This window comes from Hylobates moloch, unplaced genomic scaffold (assembly GCF_009828535.3).
Source record: "Hylobates moloch isolate HMO894 unplaced genomic scaffold, HMol_V3 SCAFFOLD_4, whole genome shotgun sequence".
NCBI lineage: Eukaryota > Metazoa > Chordata > Mammalia > Primates > Hylobatidae > Hylobates > Hylobates moloch.
Window position 1 is genome coordinate 61394904 of NW_026652279.1, and position 19632 is coordinate 61414535.

The following is a 19632-nucleotide window of genomic DNA, read 5'->3' on the forward strand; positions in this document are numbered from 1 at the left end:
TAGTCATTAGCCACATGATACTACTTAAATCAATTAAATAATGAAAACTGTAATCCTTGTCATACTACATTTCAAGTGCTCAATAGCCACATATGGCTAGTGGCTACCATATTGGACATCATAAATATAAAACATTTCCAGCATCATAGAAAGCTGTGATGGACAGCACTGATCTAGAGTTTGGTCTGAGTGTAAAAGAACCAGAAGAATCTATTCTCCTGAAGCCATGGAAAAGAACATTTCAAGGAGAGAATAATCAGTGGTATCAAGTAAAAGTGGGTGACAGCCAACCTCCCCCACCCACAAAAAACCACAATGAATTTTATGACTTCTAAAGTACTTTCAGACTAATTATAAAGTTGTAAACTAGATTACAACAGATTTTGGATGAAATGGGTGCCAAATAAGTAACATATGTAGACAATTCTTTTCAGTAATTTTTCAGTAAGGAAAAACAGAGAATGAAAACATCAGACAACTGAAAGAGAACAGAGCTGTTCTATATGTACGTGCTTAATATAAGCAGATTTGTGCACTGGCTGGAAGGTTTGGACACCAGTCAACCAGCTATTTACCAACTCTAGTAATCTGAAAGGCCTTTCATGTAGCAATGACAATTGAAGGGACAGAATTACATCATTTTAAAACAATAAGGAGCCTTAAAAATAATCTAATCCACCCCTCCTCACATTATAAAGAAAGCAGAGTTGCCCATGGTCACACACAAAACTCAGTGGTATTAAAATCTAGAATAAGAATTCAGGTCAGCTGGGCATGGTGGCTTATGCCTGTATTCCCAGCACTTTGGGAGGCTGAGGCAGGGAGATCACCTGAGGTCAGGAGTTCAAGACCAGCTTGGCCAATATAGAAAAAATTAGCCCGGCATGGTAGCAGCCGCTTGTAATCCCAGCTACTGAGACGCTGAGGGAGGAGAATTGCTTGAAGCCTGAAGGCGGAGGCTGCAGTGAGCCAAGACGGCGCCATTGCACTCCAGCAAGGGCAACAAGAGCGAAACTCCATCTCAAAAAAAAAAACAACTCAGGTCTTCCACAACCTAGTCCATTAGACTATCTCATTCAACTGCCTCCTAAGATACAGATCAAAGGTGAAGAAAGCTTCTTCAGTTGAGTTCCACTAATCTACCAAGAAAAAGATAATGTCTATGTTCACGTATACAGAACTTCAATTTTTTAGAAATGAAATGCAGTATTTTACTTCTTTTAAAATTTGGAAAAACTGAGAACTAATCATCAAATATCTATTACTTTGTAACAAACATCAAAAGAACTTTAGACATTATCTAATTAAATCTTTACTATAGCCTGAGAGGTAGATGTTTTCACCATTTCACAGATTAGAAAAACATGCATCAGATCAGTAAGGTCCCAAAGCCAGTAAGCGACACTCTATTTGGCGCTACAGTACCATCAATTAGGAAATGGAGGAGAAAATGAGAGAATAGAGGGGAGCATAGGCTAGAGAATGGAAATGAGATGTTTATCAAAGTATAAAAGTAACCAGAACAGATTCGTTTACTAATGCCAACCTTAAAAATAAAGCCAAACAAAATCAGTCCTTTAGATAAATATTAATCTAAAAAATGTTTCAAGAAAATAACACTGATTCCCTTTGAAGAGGGGAACTGTGCAGCTTAGGACAGGGATTGAAGGAAGACTTTTCACAGTAAACTCTGTAACTTTTGGAGTTTAACCATAACAGTGTATTGCTTACTCCAATAAATAAGAAAAAGGTTTAAAAAAAAAACTTCAAATATGTTTTAGTTCCTATCAAGTTTGTAATTGTTAGCATTCTACAATCCTCCAAGAGGCCACAGCAAAACCGAAATTTCAGAAAAAAAAAAAAAATCCGAACTTCTGTTCTGAAAGAGGCAAGGCAGAGCTTATACTAAGGGGCAGAAAATTTGCCTTTGGGGATTGGGGGATCAGGAGGGGAGAAATGCCTATTGCCTGCAACGATCAACTCAATTCCACTGCTATTTTTAGCCCATTTTTTTAGTCTGTTGCTAAGAAACCCTATTGCCTGAAGGCAATTTAGTAATAGGAACTTACATGAAGCAGGAGAAACCGGTGATCCTGAAATTCTTTCAAATTAGGCCATTCTATTTTAATCAGTCCATTCTGGTGCCACTTGATATCTCCTTTCAATCTTTATGTAGCTCTACTGTGATGTTGTTGCACTTAACAGCAAAACAATCATTTATGAAATTTTAATACAAGCCTTCTGCAAACCAGTATACCAGAAATGGAGAGCCATAGTTCTGGACTCTGATTTTTCTATTAATAGTTGTCTTCATGAAAATACCGTGTATTCCAAACAATACCTTGCAAGGTAATTTTATATTTTAAGAGATCTGGTGCAGACCATCGGAAAAAGAGTTGATAAAGCTATTATAGATAAAAAGCTGTGAACTGACATTACGATTTGGGAATGAGATGAGAAAAGGGCTGAGACCGCTACTGCAAAACAACCCAGGGGGTGTGCGGATCAGAGCGAGATGTGGGCTGGTGTGTCACGCAGAAATCAGTTCAAGATACAAATACGCCAAGAAAGGCTCGAAGCCGGCGGGAACCCTGACGCTTCGCATTTCTACCAACTCAGTTTAGGAAACCCCTAACAACGTAGATGTCATCGCTTCCGTAACTGGTGCCGACGATGTGCCACAGCGACCACACTCAAACCGTTTCGACAGGAGCCAACCTAGACATGCCATTTCCACCTAGTCTTCTGCCATCGCTATCTCCCCTTATAACCTCAAATTCGTCCAAACTAAAATCTGGCTATGTTAGCGATAAGAAGTTCAGTGACGCAGCAGCCTTCTTCAGCGGTGAGCTCTTTCCTCACACATCTTTAAAAGTCCTTCTAATCCGTTGGTTTCTCGGGCACGCGGGCAGAAAACCGAGCTAACGGCCACAGAAGTTCAAGAGGTGCCAACGTGGCTATAACGGGAAAACTGGATCCGAAATCGACCAGTAAACTGGGTAGCTCGGCCTACGCCCCGCCCACCACCCTTGCTAGCCAATAGCCTTCACAACTCTTCTGCCACTCCCGCCTATTCCAGTGTTGCAGCACTGCTTTTTCTTCCGCTCGGATCTCTTGAGCGCCCCTAGCCCGCTGTATACGCGCCCCTCCTCGGCTTCAGTAGGCAAGAGGGCCATCTGCCCTTCTTTCCTGAAGGTAGAGGGGACAACACCAGCTACGACGGGGACTCCAGAAGTCAATCTCCCGAACAGCAGCGGGGCGAAAAGAAAGAAAAAGGGTTTCCGAGGACTTCCACTCACACCCACACTTTCCCTTAACCCGGAAGTGATTTCCGCCCCTCTTCTCCCTCTACGGTTGGGACTGGAGGAGAAGGACGGCTAGGTCTGGCCCGGCATGCCCTGGGCTTCCGGTGACCTCTGGCCCTTTTCTGTCCGCTCTCTCTGCCTAGCGTGCTCGCTCGCTCATTGCTTTCCTTCCCTCCCTCGGCCTTCCTTCGCACGCTGTCTCGTGATTGTGGCGCTCGCGACAGACAGGGAGGCGGTGGCGGAGGACACTTGTCATGGCCGCCTCTAAACCTGTGGAGGCGGCGGTGGTCGCAGCAGCTGTACCGAGCTCCGGGAGTGGGGTGGGCGGCGGCGGGACTGTGGGCCCGGGCACGGGGGGGCTGCCGCGATGGCAGCTGGCTCTGGCGGTCGGGGCACCCCTGCTGCTGGGCGCGGGTGCCATATACCTGTGGAGTCGGCAGCAACGGCGCCGGGAGGCCAGAGGCCGGGGCGACGCCAGCGGCCTGAAGCGCAACAGCGAACGGAAGACCCCGGAGGGCAGGGCCAGTCCAGCCCCGGGCAGCGGACACCCTGAAGGTCCCGGTGCTCACTTGGACATGGTAAGAAGCAGCCCCAGGCCGTAGAGGAGGAAACTGGCGCGTGCAGCGATTTTCCTTGGCGGGTTGTGTCGGTGAGGGGGCTTCCCATCAGACGGAAGCTGCCAAGCGGCAGCACAACACTTGGGTTTAGGGAGACTCATTTCTGGCTGCCAGTGGAGGGCATAGAGTAGCTCGATGACAGGTTACTGGCATTCTTTGACAGTTTCCTTTTGGTTTCAGAAAAATCTTTTGCTTTTCTTCTCAGTGACACAGCATTTATCCCTAGTGTTGTAGATGGGAGTGGGGCATTTGCAAATGTGATGATTGTATTTAATAAGTGAAGGAAGCTAAATTCCATTAACAATTGGTACATCGTGATACGAACTGTTTCTGTGATTTCCACAGCCTAAAACCTAATCGGTAAGAGCTTTTTAATAATGAGCCACTCCCCCTTTTGGAGTGTGTTTTTGCTGGGGGTAAGTGGGCAACTACAGTGACGGTTAGTTGACAAAAGCAAAAAAAAAAAAAGATTAGATGGCTTTCTACATAGAAAAAGACTACACAGGTTCTGAAGAGTGAAATGGTGTTCAGTGGCATTCGTTTTACAGCCTCTGAACTGTAAGCAGAACTGTCAAGCTCCCAAGGCTCGTCCTCTCTCAGCAGCCCCGAAGCCCCCTTGACTGCAAGCACTCAGCGCCCGTAACGTCTCTGAAGGGGTGGCCTGCCCCTCCATACCTGTGGGTGCTTCTCGTTAGGTGGGACGAAAGACTTGAGAAAAGGAATAAGACACAGAGACAAAGTGTAGAGAAAGAAAAGCGGGGCCCAGGGGACCGGTGCTGTGCTTACAGAGGACCCACACCGGCCCCGGCCTCTGAGTTCCCTTAATATTTATTGATAATTATCTTTACCATCAAAAAGATAAAGGAGTGACTGGACAATAGGAACATCAATAAGTTTAAAAGAAAATGCTGTGCCTTGAGATGCATATGCGAACATCTCCATAAACCTTTTAGCAGTATTACTCCAGCAAGCCCCACCTTATTCCTAAAGGCGGTTTTCTCCTTACTCAGTAAACAAAGCACACAAAGGGTTTTACCCGGAGATGTTCCATCGCCCAGGGACGGGCAGGAGACGAATGTTTTTCTTTTTCTCTAGATTTAAGAGAATGGTGATGACCTTTAACCATAAGCAGCCTTTAGGCACTTGTTTAACAAAGCACATTCTGCACCGCCCAAAATCCTTTTAACCTTAAGTCACCACAGCACATGTCTCTTGCAAGGAGAAGGTTGGGGGTAGGGTCACAGATTAACAGCATCTCAAATACAGAACTAAATGGAGTCTCTTATGTCTACTTCCTTCTATATAGACACAGTAACAGGCTGATCTCTCTCTCTTTTCCCCACAGTCTCCTGCCATGCCCCAGCCCCGAGGTGCCCTTTTACACTCCGGACCCCTTGGCCTTTGTCAGAAAACGCTCTGCAGTGCACTGTCCCCTCTTGTTGCACTAGAGTGGCAGCCACAGCAATGCTCACCAGGCTTGGTTGCATACAGACCCCTGCCCGAGGTCCAGGCCTATACACACATACAAAAAAAAAGTGGGAGTGACTTCTTAAACTTCTTGATTGGAAGCATCTTAAATTGAGTTTTTCCATTTCACCTGGAAATGTACATGACCAAGCCTAATATGCATGATACAGTTTCTCTGATGTTAGGCCAAGCATTGGAGTATTTAGTGAACTGCTTTGTATGGTTTTGGTGAACTAACTGTTAAATCCTTTTGGTATCTGACAGCTGTGCAGAGAATTAGCCTGGCTGCATTTGACAATACTGGGATTGGGTGTGGTGGATTTTATCTGGGTCTGGAGTTGTTCAATGGTAGTACCAGAGTAAGTCGAGGTCAGAGAAACGTTTGGTCAAATATCTCCCAGTTTTGTACATACGTATATACAGTTGGTCAAGTAACTTCTAATTGTATGCAAGTGTATACACTTAAATACGTATGCAAGTCATTTCTGTCTTATACAATTCAGGTTGAATTTTTTTTTTTTTTTTTTGAGATGGACTCTCACTTTGTTGCCCAGGCCAGAGTGCAGTGGTGCGATCTCAGCTCACCACAACCTCTGCCTCCTGGGTTCAAGCAGTTCTGCCTCAGCCTCCGGAATAGCTGGGACTACAGGCACGCGCCACCATGCCCAGCTAATTTTTGTATTTTTAGTAGAGACGGGGTTTCACAGTGTTGGCCAGGCTGGTCTTGAACTCCTGACCTCAGGTGATCTGCCCTTCTCGGCCTCCCAAAGTGCTGGGATTACAGGCGTTAGCCACCGCGCCCGGGCGAAGATATTTTTACTAGGATGTCAAATTAGCTTTAAAGGAAGTTTTGGTGTAGAAATTAACAAACTAGTATCTACAGTGTGTGAGGCATTGTGCTAGGCCATGAGAGAGCCGTATGATCTTTCCTATGGGAGAGTGAAGCATTACCTATTTTCTAAAAGGTTTATGACTAGATAGTAGAAGAACCTATGGACTGTGAGAACTAGGATTTGTAAGCTTTATAGTGGACTCTCCAGCATTGTCACTTTGGGAAAGTCATTTTATCTCCTTGACCTTAGCGTCATCCCTGTAGAATAAGAGGATTAAAATAGTAGATCTCTTCTGTTTCTTTCAGTACTAAAAATTGATGATTCTGATTATGATCATTTATAATAGCTCACTGCTGCTATTAAAAGTAGTTATCAAGAGGATTATTTGAATTAATTATCACTTGTCTTACATCAATTTTGGATGTCTGAAATTCTCCAGTCATTTTCTATTTCGTTTGTTAATTTAGTTTTAATCATGGAAGATAGTAGGTAAAATGAAAGATCCAAAAAGTTCTGAGTTCTGTAAACATTAAAAATATAGTTTCTATACGTGAAACTAATTTTTTTTTTATTTTTTTATTTTTTTTGAGACAGAGTCTAATTCTGTCACCCAGGCTGGAGTGCAGTGGCACAATCTCGGCTCACTGCAACCTCCGCCTCCTGGGTTCAAGCGATTCTCCTGCCTCAGCCTCCCAAGTAACTGGGATTACAGGCACGTGCCACCACGCCCGGCTAATTTTTTTATTTTTAGTAGAGACAGGGTTTCACCATGTTCTCCAGGCTGGTCTCGAACTCCTGACCTCATGATTCACCTGCCTCAGACTCCCAAAGTGCTGGGATTACAGGCGTGAGCCACTGCCCCGACCACAAATAACTTTTTATTTACCTGACTGCTGTTAAAAATTAGAATTTAAGATTGGACTCTGTGTGTAACTTAAACTGCTTTAAAATGATTTATTTTTGGCCCCAAATAGGACAAAATGTTTGCGCTTACTATTGTCCATCTCGTGGAATTTGTAGGCCTACACCTGTAATCTCTGAATTACTAGATTGTTCTTTGGTAAAGCAACAATAGGAAGGTCTTTGTGATTTTTTTTTTAATGGAAATTTATATCTTAACTGTTGGTGACCAGTAAATATTGAAAGACTACTTTTGTCTTCTTTTAATAGTCTGGTCCTTAGAGTTATTATTAGACTATCTAAATGTAATCAATCAGTAATTATAATTTCTTATCTGTGGTTGGATAAACTGCTGTACGTTTGAATAGCACCTCTAAATTGGGATCCTCGGTGGATTTCGCAACCAGAAGCATTTGCTTTCACTGATGGAAAACTGGCAGAATCCTGCTGCCCTAACTGTCCTTTCTCCACCTAAGCAATAGCTACAGTTTTTAAGGGAATGAATAAATAGACAAATATTGTCTGTTTAGGGTTTGATATCAGAAAATAGAATGGAAAATCTGTATTTTTGTCTTTTGGCTTATGTTTACCTTAATGTAAAATGATCTGATAGAATTACTGGACTTCTGTCTATTGGGTTGGAGATTTTCCTTTACAATTAGTGTGTACAATTACCTTTTTTCTGGGATAGCAAAAACTTGTAAAGGAAGTGCAAAGGATATTCATAGTTGTTTTAATTAATGGGAATATTGGGGTATCACTGAAGAAAAGCATTTAGTCACAATTGATAGTGTCTAAGACTGAGGTGCTTAAAGTATTAGATCATATTCCGTTTTGAACTATTATAAAATCTACCATGATGTGCCATTTTGCTTCAGTAATTTTTTTAAACTTGAAGAATTAAAAAAAAAATTTAAATTGCAAGACTTTTTAGAAGATCATATTATCCATAGTGCTTCTCAATCTGTGGGCTTGAGTCATCACGAGGGACCACCACACATATATTCCAAGCATGGTATCCTGGCTGTACCAATGTCCCAGATACTTCTTTTTCAAACATCCTGTGATTTTTTAGAAAAATGCACTTATTTAAAAGCATTATTGACTTCATAGTAACTTTTTGTCCAATTGTTATTTAATCTGATGATAAAAAATGCAGTCATTCTTGTGTTCATATTTAACATTACACAGAGTTTAACCCACATGAAATGGGTAGGAACCAATAATCTAAGCCAGCCTACTACAGTAGGAAAGGGAAGATGTACCTACACATTTTAGCAAAGGGTCGAGGACTACATAAACTGTTGTTATTGGTCATCTTGTTTGAAATGAAGTCATTCTCGCCCCCAAATGATCTGTTTTGAGTCATTTTTAAAAAATCAATCAGGGACACCAGTGACATTCCCTCTAAGCTTAGTTAACACTTTTCAATCTTAATCCTTGGCAGTATTTCACATTGTGCTCTAAATGTCATAACTTTTCCTGTTGCTTCTGAGGTACTACATTTTCCTGATTAAAAAAACAAAACAAACAAAACCTGATACCAGCTTCATGGATTCGTAGTCTCCTTATCACAATACAGAGGTCATTTCACCTTTTCTGAAACTTTCTCTACCTAAGTACACCACTATGTGATTTTATAACACCCTGGACTTTTCCCTTTTATAGCACTTACCACCTGGTATACTAGAATTGCTCATTCCTGTTTCCTGCTATGCTCTTGAATCTGTGAAGGCTGAGACTGGCTCTATCTTGTTCATCATTGTATTGCCAGAACCTAATACAGGTGCATAGCAGGTGTTGAATGAATGAAGTTTCATTTTTTGACTAATAATTAAGGGTTCCTTTGACATCCCTAAGTTTATATTTTATATATGTGTGTGTGTGTATATATATAAATTTCACAAGTGGTATATTCAAATTTTCCAGCTCTTCATTTTTGTTCTACCAGTTAATGCTGGATTCCGTGGAAATCTTTTTTCCTTTCTCTTTATTTTTTTTGAGTTGGAGTCTCGCTCCAACTTGCACCCAGGCTGGAGTGCAGTGGTGCAATCTCTGCTCACTGCAACATCCACCTCCTGAGTACCTCGCCACCACGCCTGGTGAATTTTTGTATTTTTAGTAGAGATGGGTTTCACCATGTTGGCTAGGCTGGTCTTGAACTCCTAACCTCAAGCAATCCACCTGCCTCTGCCTCCCAAAGTGCTGGGATTACAGGTGTGAGCCACTGTGCCCGGCCCCATGTAAGTCTTTTTTGTTTGTTTGTTTTGGGTTTTTTTGTTTGTTTTTTGAGATGGAGTCTCACTCTGTTGCCCAGGCTGGAGTGCAGTGGCGCGATCTCGGCTTACTGCAACCTCTGCCTCCCGGGTGCAACCGATTCTCCTGCTTCAGCCTCCCGAGTAGCTGGGATTACAGGCGAGTGCCATCACACCCAGCTAATTTTTTGTATTTTTAGTAGAGACAGAGTTTCACCATGTTAGCCAGGATGGTCTCGATCTCCTGACCTCATGATCCGCCTGCCTCGGCCTCCCAAAGTGCTGGGATTACAGGCGTGAGCCACCGCACCCGGCCGTAAGTCTTGAACCTCATTTGGGCATACTTTTTGTAAATCAGTATGCATGACCTACAATCATAATCCTGCAGAAACAGTCATTATAAAAGTATATTCTTCCTAGGTAAAGAGTTGTTATGATTTAGTAGGTGGGGTTGGTTGTAGTTTTTAAAATTTCAAGACATGAAATGGGAAAGGACTTTTTTATTATCTTAGGTTTTATTCCTTATTAGGTTTGAATCCTTGTTATCTTAGGTATTAGTATCCTAGGTTTGATTCATATGAAAGTAACAATTGGTTGGCCAGGTACAGTGGCTGACACCTGTAATCCCAGCACTTTGGGAAGCTGAGGCAGGTGGATCACCTGAGGGCAGCAGTTCAAGACTGGCCTGGCCAACATGGTGAAACCCCATCTCTACAAAAATACAAAAATTAGCCAGGCATGATGGTGGGTTTCTGTAATCCCAGCTACTCAGGAGACTGAGGGGAGAGGATCGCTTGAACCCGAGAGGTGGAAGTTGCAATGAGCTGAGATCCTGCCATTGCACTCCAGCCTGGGTGACAGAGCAAAACTCTGTCTCAAAAAAAGAAAGAAAGAAAGAAACAATTGGTCAATAAGTATTGAAACATTGTTTCTCATACAGTAAGTGTTCCAGAGTTATTTAGGTTGCAGTGAGTGGACATCCTGCCCCTTGGGCGACAGAGCAAAACTCTATCTCAAAAAAAAAAAAAAGAAAAGAAAGTAACAATTGGTCAATAAGTATTGAAACATTGTTTCTCATACAGTAAGTGTTCCAGAGTTATTTGCTACTTCTATAAAGCTGTGATTCAAGTATAATATATGCTTTTTGAGTTTGAGAAATTTAAAACAATAAAACCGTTTTAAGAGAAACATCAAACCACCTCAGGTATATTTTAACTGGGTATAAGTGTGTCATCACGGTGACAAATTAATACCCATTTTATTTTCTCACACGCAGATTAACGTACCTAATTCTAGCTCATTTTCTTTTACAGTGGCTATACGTGATCATCAGGTTAATATTTTATAAATGCTGAGAATTTACAATAGTTTTCTTACTACCAGATGTATATCATTGACAGCTTTTTGCAATGTAGTCGTGTAATCATGTTGCAGGACTTGTTTTTAGAGGCTGGTGCATTTCTGATCTCCTGACGTTTATATGTGGGCTAATCCTTTTAGGGTTATTTCTCCTTCCTGGAGTACTTTCCTGTCTTTTGTTAGTCATTTTTATTTCAGAGCGGATTCTCATGAGTAGCCTTCACTGACTATCCTAAGCAAAACCTGATTTTCTTACTTTGTATTCCACTAGATTTACCTGGATTGTACCTTAGTATTGTAGCTTTCATTTCAAAATATAACCTGTTTTCTAGAGTAGATTTCGTGTCATTAAGAGCTGAGGGATATGTTCCTAGGTTCTGCCTCATTTGACAAGTCTCAGTACACTGAAGAGAGAAAAGGTATATTTATTATTTTTTATTTCAATATCTTTTGAGGTACAAGTGGTTTTTGGTCACATGGATGAATTGTATAGTGGTAAAGTCTGAGATTTTAGTGCACTCATCACCCAAGTGTACATTGTACCCAATATGTAGTTTTTTATCACTTACATGCTCTGCCACTCTCCTCCTCTGAGTCTCCATAGTCCATTTTGTCACTCTGTATGCTTTTGTGTATGTGCAGTTTAGCTCCCACTTATAAGTGAGAACATAATGGTATTTGGTTTCCCATTTCTGAGTTACTTCACTTAGAATATTGGCCTCCAGCTCCATCTAAGTTGCTGCAAGACATTTTTCATGTTTGTTTTTTAATGGCCGAGTAGTATTCCATGGGTATATATACTACACTTCTATCAGTGGGCACTTAGGTTGGTTCCCTATCTTTTTTTTTTTTTTGAGACAGAATTTCACTCTTGTTGCCCAGGCTGGAGTGCAATGGCGCGATCTTGGCTTACTGCAACCTCTGCTGCCTGGGTTCCAGCGATTCTCCAGCCTCCCGACTAGCTGGGATTACAGGCATGCACCACCATGCCCAGCTAATTTTGTATTTTTAGTAGAGATGGGGTTTCTCCATGTTGGCCAGGCTGGTCTTGAACTCCTGACCTCAGGTGACCCACCCACCTCTGCCTCCCAAAGTGCTGGGATTACAGGCATGAGCCACTGCGCCTGGCCAGTTCCATATCTTTGCAATGGTGAATTGTGCTACAATAAACATACACATGCAGGTGTCTTTTTGATATAATGATTTCTTTTCCTTTGGGTAGATACCCAGTGGTAGAATTGCTAAATCAAATAGTAGATCTATTCTAGTTCTTTTTAGATCTATTCTAGTTCTTTAAATCTCCAGGCCGGGCACAGTGACTTATGCCTGTAATCCCAACACTTTGGGAGGCCGAGGTGGGTGGATCACCTGAGATCAGGAGTTCAAGACAAGCCTGGCCAACATAGTGAAACCCTGTGTCTCTACTAAAAATACAAAAATTAGCTAGGCCTGGTGGTGTGTGCTTGTAATCCCAGCTACTCGGGAGGCTGAGGCAGAAGAATCGCTTGAACCCGGAAGACAGGTTGCAGTGAGCTGAGGTCACACCACTGCACTCCAGCCTGGGTGACAGAGCAAGACTGTCTCAAAAAAGAAAAGAAAGAAATCTTCCATACTGTTTGAAAAGATATGTTTCCCAATGTTTTCTTAGGTGTATTACCTGAAGTATTTACTTTAGATCATGTGTCTCACTTGAATAATTTTGGATTTATGTGTATGTGTATATGCAGTTGCTACTCTTTGGACTAATAATTTTCTGCTTGTTGGCTCAAAAATTTACCAACCACCTAATATATAGTCATGCATCACTTAACAATAGAGATGCGTTCCAATAAGTGCATCATTAGTTGATTTCATCAAGTATACTGACATAAACCTAGATAGTACAGTCTACTACGCACCTATGCTATATGGCATAACCTATTGATCCTAGGCTACAAACCTGTACTGCATTTTATTGTGCTGAATACTGTCGGCAACTGTAACACAATGGTAAATATTTGGGTACCTAAACATAGAAAAGATACAGTAAAAATACAGTGTAAAAGATAAAAAATGGTACACCTGTTTAGAGCACTTAACATGGAGCTTGTCGGACTGGAAGCTGCTCTTGGTCAGTGGGTGAGTGAATGTAAAGGCCTAGGACATTACTGAATGCTACTGTAGTATACTGTTTAAACACTGTGCCCTTAGGCTATGCTAAATTTATAACATACTTTTCTTCAATAATTAACCTTAGCTTACTGTAACTTTTTAACTTTATGAACTTTTAAATTTTTTTAACTTTTTAAAATAACATTTAGCTTAACGTACAGCTACTTGGAAGGCTAAGGTGGGAGGATTGCTTAAGCTCAGGAATTCGATACCAGCCTGGACAAATAGGGAGACTTTGTCTCTTAAAAAAATAAATAACACTTAGCTTAAAACACAAGCACATCGTACAGCTTCACAAAAATATTTTCTTTCTTTATATCCCTACTCTATAAGCTTTTTCTTATTAAAAAAATTTTTTAAAAAAACTTTTAAACTTTTTTGTTAAAAACTAAGACACAGATACATTAGCCTAGGCCTACACAAGGTCAGAATCATCAGTATCCCTGTCCTCCTCCTCCCACTGGAAGATCTTCAAGGGCATTAACATGCATGGAGCTGTCATCTCTTATGATAAGAAGCCTTCTTCTGGAGTAACTCTTGCCTTCAAGACCTGCCTTGAGGCTATTTTATAGTTAACTTAAAAAAAAGTAGGAGTATACTAACATAACAAAAAGTATAATATATGTATAGTAAACACATAAACCAGTAACATAGTTTATTGTCATTCTCAAGTATATGTACTATACATTATTGTATTTGCTATACTTTTTTTTTTTTTTTTTTGAGACAGATTCTCGCTCTGTTGCCCAGGATGGAGTGCAGTGGCATGATCTCGGCTCACTGCAAGCTCTGCCTCACGGGTTCACACCATTCTCCTGCCTCAGCCTCCTGAGTAGCTGGGACTACAGGCACCCGCCACCACACCTGGCCAATTTTTTTTGTATTTTTAGCAGAGACGAGGTTTCACTGTGTTAGCCAGGATGGTCTCGATCTCCTGACCTCATGATCCACCCGCCTCAGCCTCCCAAAGTGCTGGAATTACAAGCGTGAGCCGCCCGCGCCCAGCCTGTTTTTGTTTTTGTTTCTTTTGGGATGCAGTCTCCCTCTGTTGCCCAGGCTGGAGTGCAGTGGTGCAATCTTGGCTCACTACAACCTCTGCCTCCCAGGTTCGAGTGATTCTCCTGACTCAACCTTCTGAGTAGCTGGGATTGCAGATGCTCGCCACCACACCTGGCTAATTGTTTTGTATTTTTAGTAGAGTGGGGTTTCACCATGTTGGTCAGGCTGGTTTCAAACTCCTGATCTCAAATGATCTACTGCCTTGGCCTCCCAAAGTGCTGGGAATACAGGCATGAGCCACTGCACCCGGCCCCAGTATATGCTGTACTTTTATACATCTAACAGCGTGTAGGTTTGTTTACACCGGCAGCACCACAGATACATGAGTAGTGCATTACAATGGCTGTGACATCACTAGGCAATAGGAATTTTTCAGCTCCATTATAATCTTATGGGACCGTCATTGTATATTCAGTCTGTCATTGACTAAAACATTGTTATGTGGCATATAACTGTACATTTTCATAATGGGATTTTAGTGTTTCTATCAGTAATAGTTCTTTTGGGAGATTGACAGTTGTTTGTTTCCTACACTGGTCTCCAGTATGGTCCTTCAGGATAAAGACTACACTGTTGGTTATTGTATAGTAGAATCACATCAACTAAAATAAATTCAATTATACTTGCTTGGCAAAAAGAAAAAGATGTAATTATACTGATGATACTGTTTGTCTTTAACTTTAATGACCTTTTGTCTTGGAGCCAGTGGTGCATGAGACAATGATACTTGAGTCTGTTTCCTTTGTTTCTTTTTTTTTCAGATGGAGTCACACTGTCTCCCAGGCTGGAGTGCAGTGGTGTGATCTCGGCTCACTGCAGCCTCCACCTCCTGAGTTCAAGTGATTCTCCTGCCTTAGTCTCCTGAGTAGCTGGGACTACAGGTGCCTGCCACCATCCTGGCTAATTTTTCTATTTTTGTAGAGATGGGGTTTCACCATGTTGGCCAGGCTGGTCTCAAACTCCTGACCTGAGGTAATCCACCCACCTCAGCCTCCCAAAGTGCTGGGATTACAGGCATAAGCCACCGCACCCAGCTAATTGAGTTTATTAGATACATGAAGATTCATGATTATTGTGCCTTTTTTGCAGATTGAACCTTTTATCAGTAAAACTATATGGACATCATCTGATGCTTTTGAATGGTATTTTGTCTATATTGCCTTAATTTTTATTTTTTAGTATTCACCTTCCACAACTTTTTACATTCCTTTTTAAAAAAAAAAATTGTTTGGCCTTAGTATGTCATTTGATTTTACATCATGCCTTATAGGCAGCAGGTAGTTAGTTTTGGTTTTAAACAATTTGAAAGTCTTTCAATGCAGGGATCTAAACTACTCACATTTATTGTTACTATTTACATGTTTAGCGATTACTGCCATATTTACTCTGCTTTTTTGTTTCTTATTTTTCCTTCCTTTCTGCTTTTTGTTGTATTGGTCATTTCTCTATTTGGGGGTTTATTTTTAGTGGTAAGGAAACTGTACATTTCTATTTCTGTTCTCGTGTTCAACCTCAAATGCTAGTTTAGCTAGGTATAAGACTTCAGTTACAAAATAATCTTGTTTTAGAACTTCGAAATTGTTACTTAATTGGTTTTTAGTACCAAATGTTGGTGACAGTCTGGCACTGGATTGTTTTTCTTTTTAAATACTTTCAGGATTTTTGTTGTGAAATTTCACCATGATGTGTCTAAAAATGCATGTCATTTTTCTTCAACTCCAAGAATTTCTCCAATTCCTTAGATTTTTTTTTTCTATGCCTTTCCTTTTAGAACTCCAGATAGGCAAATGATGGAACTTCTGGATTTATACTTCATGTTATTTAATTTCTCCAAACTTCCCACCTCCCTGTCCTCTGTTTCCATGGCATTCTGTCAGGTTTCCCCCATTCTCTACTTGTTAATTTGTTCCTCAGCTCGCTCCTTTAATATATAGCAAATTTGCCAATTTGCTGAATTAATTATAATAATCTTTTTTCGTTTTCAAGATTTCTAATTGGTGCTCTTTAAAAGCAACCTTTTTTAACAATGGGAAGATAGCCTCTCATTTTTTTGAAACTACATTTTTTTGTTTGCTTTCTCAGATACTACTTTTATATTTGAGTTGGGGGCCTCTTTTTTTATGGGTTGGTTTTCCCTTTTGTTAGTAATTCTTGATCGTGTGGTCTCTTAAAAAACAGAGGCAAGGTATGGTATGCCCTGTCACTGTCACTTGTCTCTTTTAAGAGAGTCTGGTCTCAATGTCTCAATATGTTGTCCAGGCTAATCTCAAACTCCTGGGCTCAAGCAGTTCTGCCTCAGCATCCCAAGTATCTGAAATGATAGGTGTGTGCCATGGTACCTGGCCACTTGTCTCTCATGTAGAAGATCCTCACTCCTGAATGACACAGCCCTACTCTAATGTGATTTCTACTTCCTCCAGTGGAGTGGGAGGATTGTTGAGGTTGTCTCAAATGCAAGTTTTCTAGCAATCACCCTGACGATTGCCCCCCAGAGCCCACAACTACATAAGGGATTCCTAGTTTTGCTTTATTGTGGGTGTTTTGTGGGTGTTTCTCTGTCAGTCTTGTAGCAGTCTCTGTTAGTCCTGACACATATTCATAGTCCTGAAACATATGTATGCTTGAAATTAATGTCTCAAAGCTTTTGGAGGATAATTAAGTCTACTGACAAATGGAAGATTTTAAGTTCATCTATTAATTTATATGTGCTTGTCTTGGTTCCTTTCATCCTCCCACATCAGTTTTAAAATATACATTCTGGTTGACACTAGCTAGCTTAAAGTAGCTATGTAATATTCTGAGCTTAGATACTTAGAGCTTCCTAGAAATCCTTTGCACACTTTAAATCCTTTAAAAACTTTAAAATGCTACAGCCTTTTTGAAAAAGTCTGAGTGTTTTTGAAATTAAAAACATATAAGCCTCCAGCCTGGGCAACGTGGCAAAACCCCATCTCTACTAAAAATAAAAAAATTAGCTGGATGTGGTGGTGCACGCCGGTAGCCCTAGCTACTCGGGAGGCTGAGGCAGGAGAATCACTTGAACCTAGGAGGTGGAGGTTGCAGCAAGCCTAGCCCTAGCTACTCGGGAGGCTGAGGCAGGAGAATCACTTGAACCTAGGAGGTGGAGGTTGCAGCAAGCCAAGATTGTGCCACTGCACTCCAGCCTGGGCGACAGAGAGACCCTGTCTCAAGAAAAAAAAAAAAGTATATATGTATATATGTGTGTGTGTGTGTGTGTGTGTGTGTGTGTGTGTGTCTGTGTCTTTTAGCTGGGCATGGTGGTGTGCACCTGTAATCCCATCTGCCTAGAACATGGAGGTAGGGGGATTGCTTGAGCTTGAGACTAGCCTGGGCAGTATAGCAAGACACTTCTCATGCTTTTTGGAGAGGGGCGTGGGGGGGTGGCGGAGACAGAGTCTCAATCTCTCATCAAGGCTGGAGTGCAGTGGTATGATCTCGGCTCACTGTAGCCTCCACCTCCTGGGTTCAAGCAATTCTCATGCCTCAGCCACCCGAGTAGTTGGGACTGCAGGCTTGTGCCACCATACCCAGCTATTTTTTGTATTTTTAGTAGAGACAGGGTTCCGACACGTTGCCCAGGCTGGTCTCAAACTCCTGGCCTCAAGTGATCCGCCCGCCTCAGCCTCCCAAAGTGTTGGGATTATAGGCATGAGCTACCATGCCTGGCCAAGATATGCTTTTTGACTCAACAATCCTACTAGTTAGAATCTATTCCATGAAGAGATTTGTATGAAGCAACTTACATTGTAAACAGCCATTCTGTCTTCCTGTTTTTATCAATTTATTGTTTAATTACTGTGGTCTGAGTCTGTGAATGTTGATTAGTGTTTAATAATTGTTTCCTCCCATTTCAGAACTCTCTTGATAGAGCCCAAGCAGCCAAGAATAAAGGCAATAAATATTTTAAAGCAGGAAAATATGAACAAGCTATTCAGTGCTATACTGAGGCCATTAGCTTATGCCCTACAGAGAAGAATGTCGACCTTTCTACATTTTATCAAAACAGAGCTGCAGCCTTTGAACAGTTGGTATGTACTCTAGGTTGTTTCTTCTGTTCCTTTTCTTTCTCTTTATTTGCTTAAAGTTTCAGTTAAAGCTACTCAAATAAACCTAATACATTTTTTGAAGTTGTTTCAAAATTATGGGATGTTGTTTTTATTTCCATTAATTGCAAAACTTTTTAAAGAACAAATTCTATAGTTTTGCTGACTACAGATATACTCCAAAGTTAAGTATATTTCACATTTTATAAAATTAGATAGTATAGAAAGTTTCTGGTGACTCTATTGTCCTCAACAGTTTGAGGCTATTTCTTTAACTTTTTGATATTTATATGAGCTTTTGTAATGTATTGCAGATATTAACTCTTTGTATTAGGAATACTTTGTTATTCTAGGACTTTTAATACTCAGCCTATTAAGTTTAAAGTGATTTCTATTGAATAGTACTTTCTTTAGTGTGACTTTTTTTAAATACTTTCAATTACAGCAAAAATGGAAAGAAGTGGCACAAGATTGTACAAAGGCTGTTGAACTTAATCCCAAATATGTGAAAGCTCTCTTTAGACGTGCAAAAGCCCATGAGAAGCTAGACAATAAGAAGGAGTGTTTAGAAGGTGAGGGTAATTCTGTGTTTACATAAGAAAATTACTTACCATTTTGTAGTCATTGGTAAATGTATATGAAACTGCCTTGTGAGTGCAAGAATCAGTTGTTTTTAAAAGTTGGATTCCTTTGCAATTAAGATTGTGTCTTCTAGTTTAAAGTAAGGTTGCTGATACTTAAGTATTGTCTCTGTTCTCAACTATGGAATTAAATGACTATTAAGATTAGGAGTTTATGTACTACACATTTTAAACTTAGCAGCTAATGAGCATTAGTATAATTCTCTGAATAAGGAAATCAGAAAAGAGGTTTTAGCAAGTGATAGTGTTTCTAAGGTTCTACATATTTCATTTAATATGTATAAATATAGCTTTGAGAGCTGTGTTTATAATATGTATAAACATAGCTTTGAGATGATTCATTAAAGAAAACATTGTTTTTTGCCCTTGGTATTTTCAAACATTATTTTATACCCAATTGGAAATTATTGTGTTATACCTAATTTACACCTAATTGGAAATGACGTAATTGGTACAAAGCATCAAAGTGAATTTGTCATTCTCATTAAATGCCATAAATATTCTGTGGTCTCTGATTGACCATTTCTCTGCTTCCAAAGCTGCAATTAACAGTATACCTCTGGCCTTTGAAGTACATTCTTCTAGGTGACATGAAGCAAAACCAAAGCATAATTTTCTACAATCTAAAAGTTCTTTCCACTTCATATTTGTCTGCTTTAAAAGCATCAGTAAAAGGAAAAGGCCCCTTTCTGAAAAGAAAAGTGTAGATTACCAAATGAGGGCATTTTAGAGAACATTTTAGCAAAATTTGAGGTTTTGTGGTGGCACATACTTTGGTAGTGTGTGGGAAGAGTGTTGTTTTAGAAAAGGGAATCCTGAGTTTTGAACCAGACCTTGAAGTTACTAACATAATAACTGGCAGAGAGGAGGTTGATCGAAGTGTCACATAGAATAAACAGGATGGGAAAAAAGACATTGACATTGGCACTAGCCGTGGTTATCAGGGGAATATATCAGCAGATTGACTTGTTTGGTGGAGCA

General features: G+C 40.6%; 2 protein-coding genes across 6 annotated transcripts in view; one reads left to right on the forward strand and one right to left on the reverse strand.

Annotated features, from left to right (window-relative positions):
* Window positions 1-2589, reverse strand: part of LNP1 (leukemia NUP98 fusion partner 1) — a 55251-nt gene extending 52662 nt beyond the window's left edge. For all 4 annotated transcript variants that reach the window (XM_032150311.2, XM_032150310.2, XM_058437584.1 and 1 more), the window contains exon 1: window positions 2070-2589. Coding sequence is in view for 1 of the 4 variants with exons in the window: in XM_032150310.2 (XP_032006201.1) it covers window positions 2070-2071 (2 nt within the window). In the remaining 3 variants the exon portion in view is untranslated. The remainder of the gene's footprint in view (window positions 1-2069) is intronic.
* A 116-nt stretch (window positions 2590-2705) lies between these two features.
* TOMM70 (translocase of outer mitochondrial membrane 70) overlaps window positions 2706-19632 on the forward strand; it is a 38569-nt gene continuing 21642 nt past the window's right edge. The window contains exons 1-3 of one of the 2 annotated variants that reach the window (XM_058437581.1): window positions 2706-2845; window positions 17822-17995; window positions 18456-18582. In XM_058437581.1, coding sequence (XP_058293564.1) covers window positions 2801-2845; window positions 17822-17995; window positions 18456-18582 — 346 coding nt within the window. In that variant the 5' untranslated portion in view covers window positions 2706-2800. Of the gene's footprint in view, window positions 2846-3127; window positions 3884-17821; window positions 17996-18455; window positions 18583-19632 lie in introns of those variants that run through there. The other variant, XM_032150309.2, reaches the window with a different exon arrangement.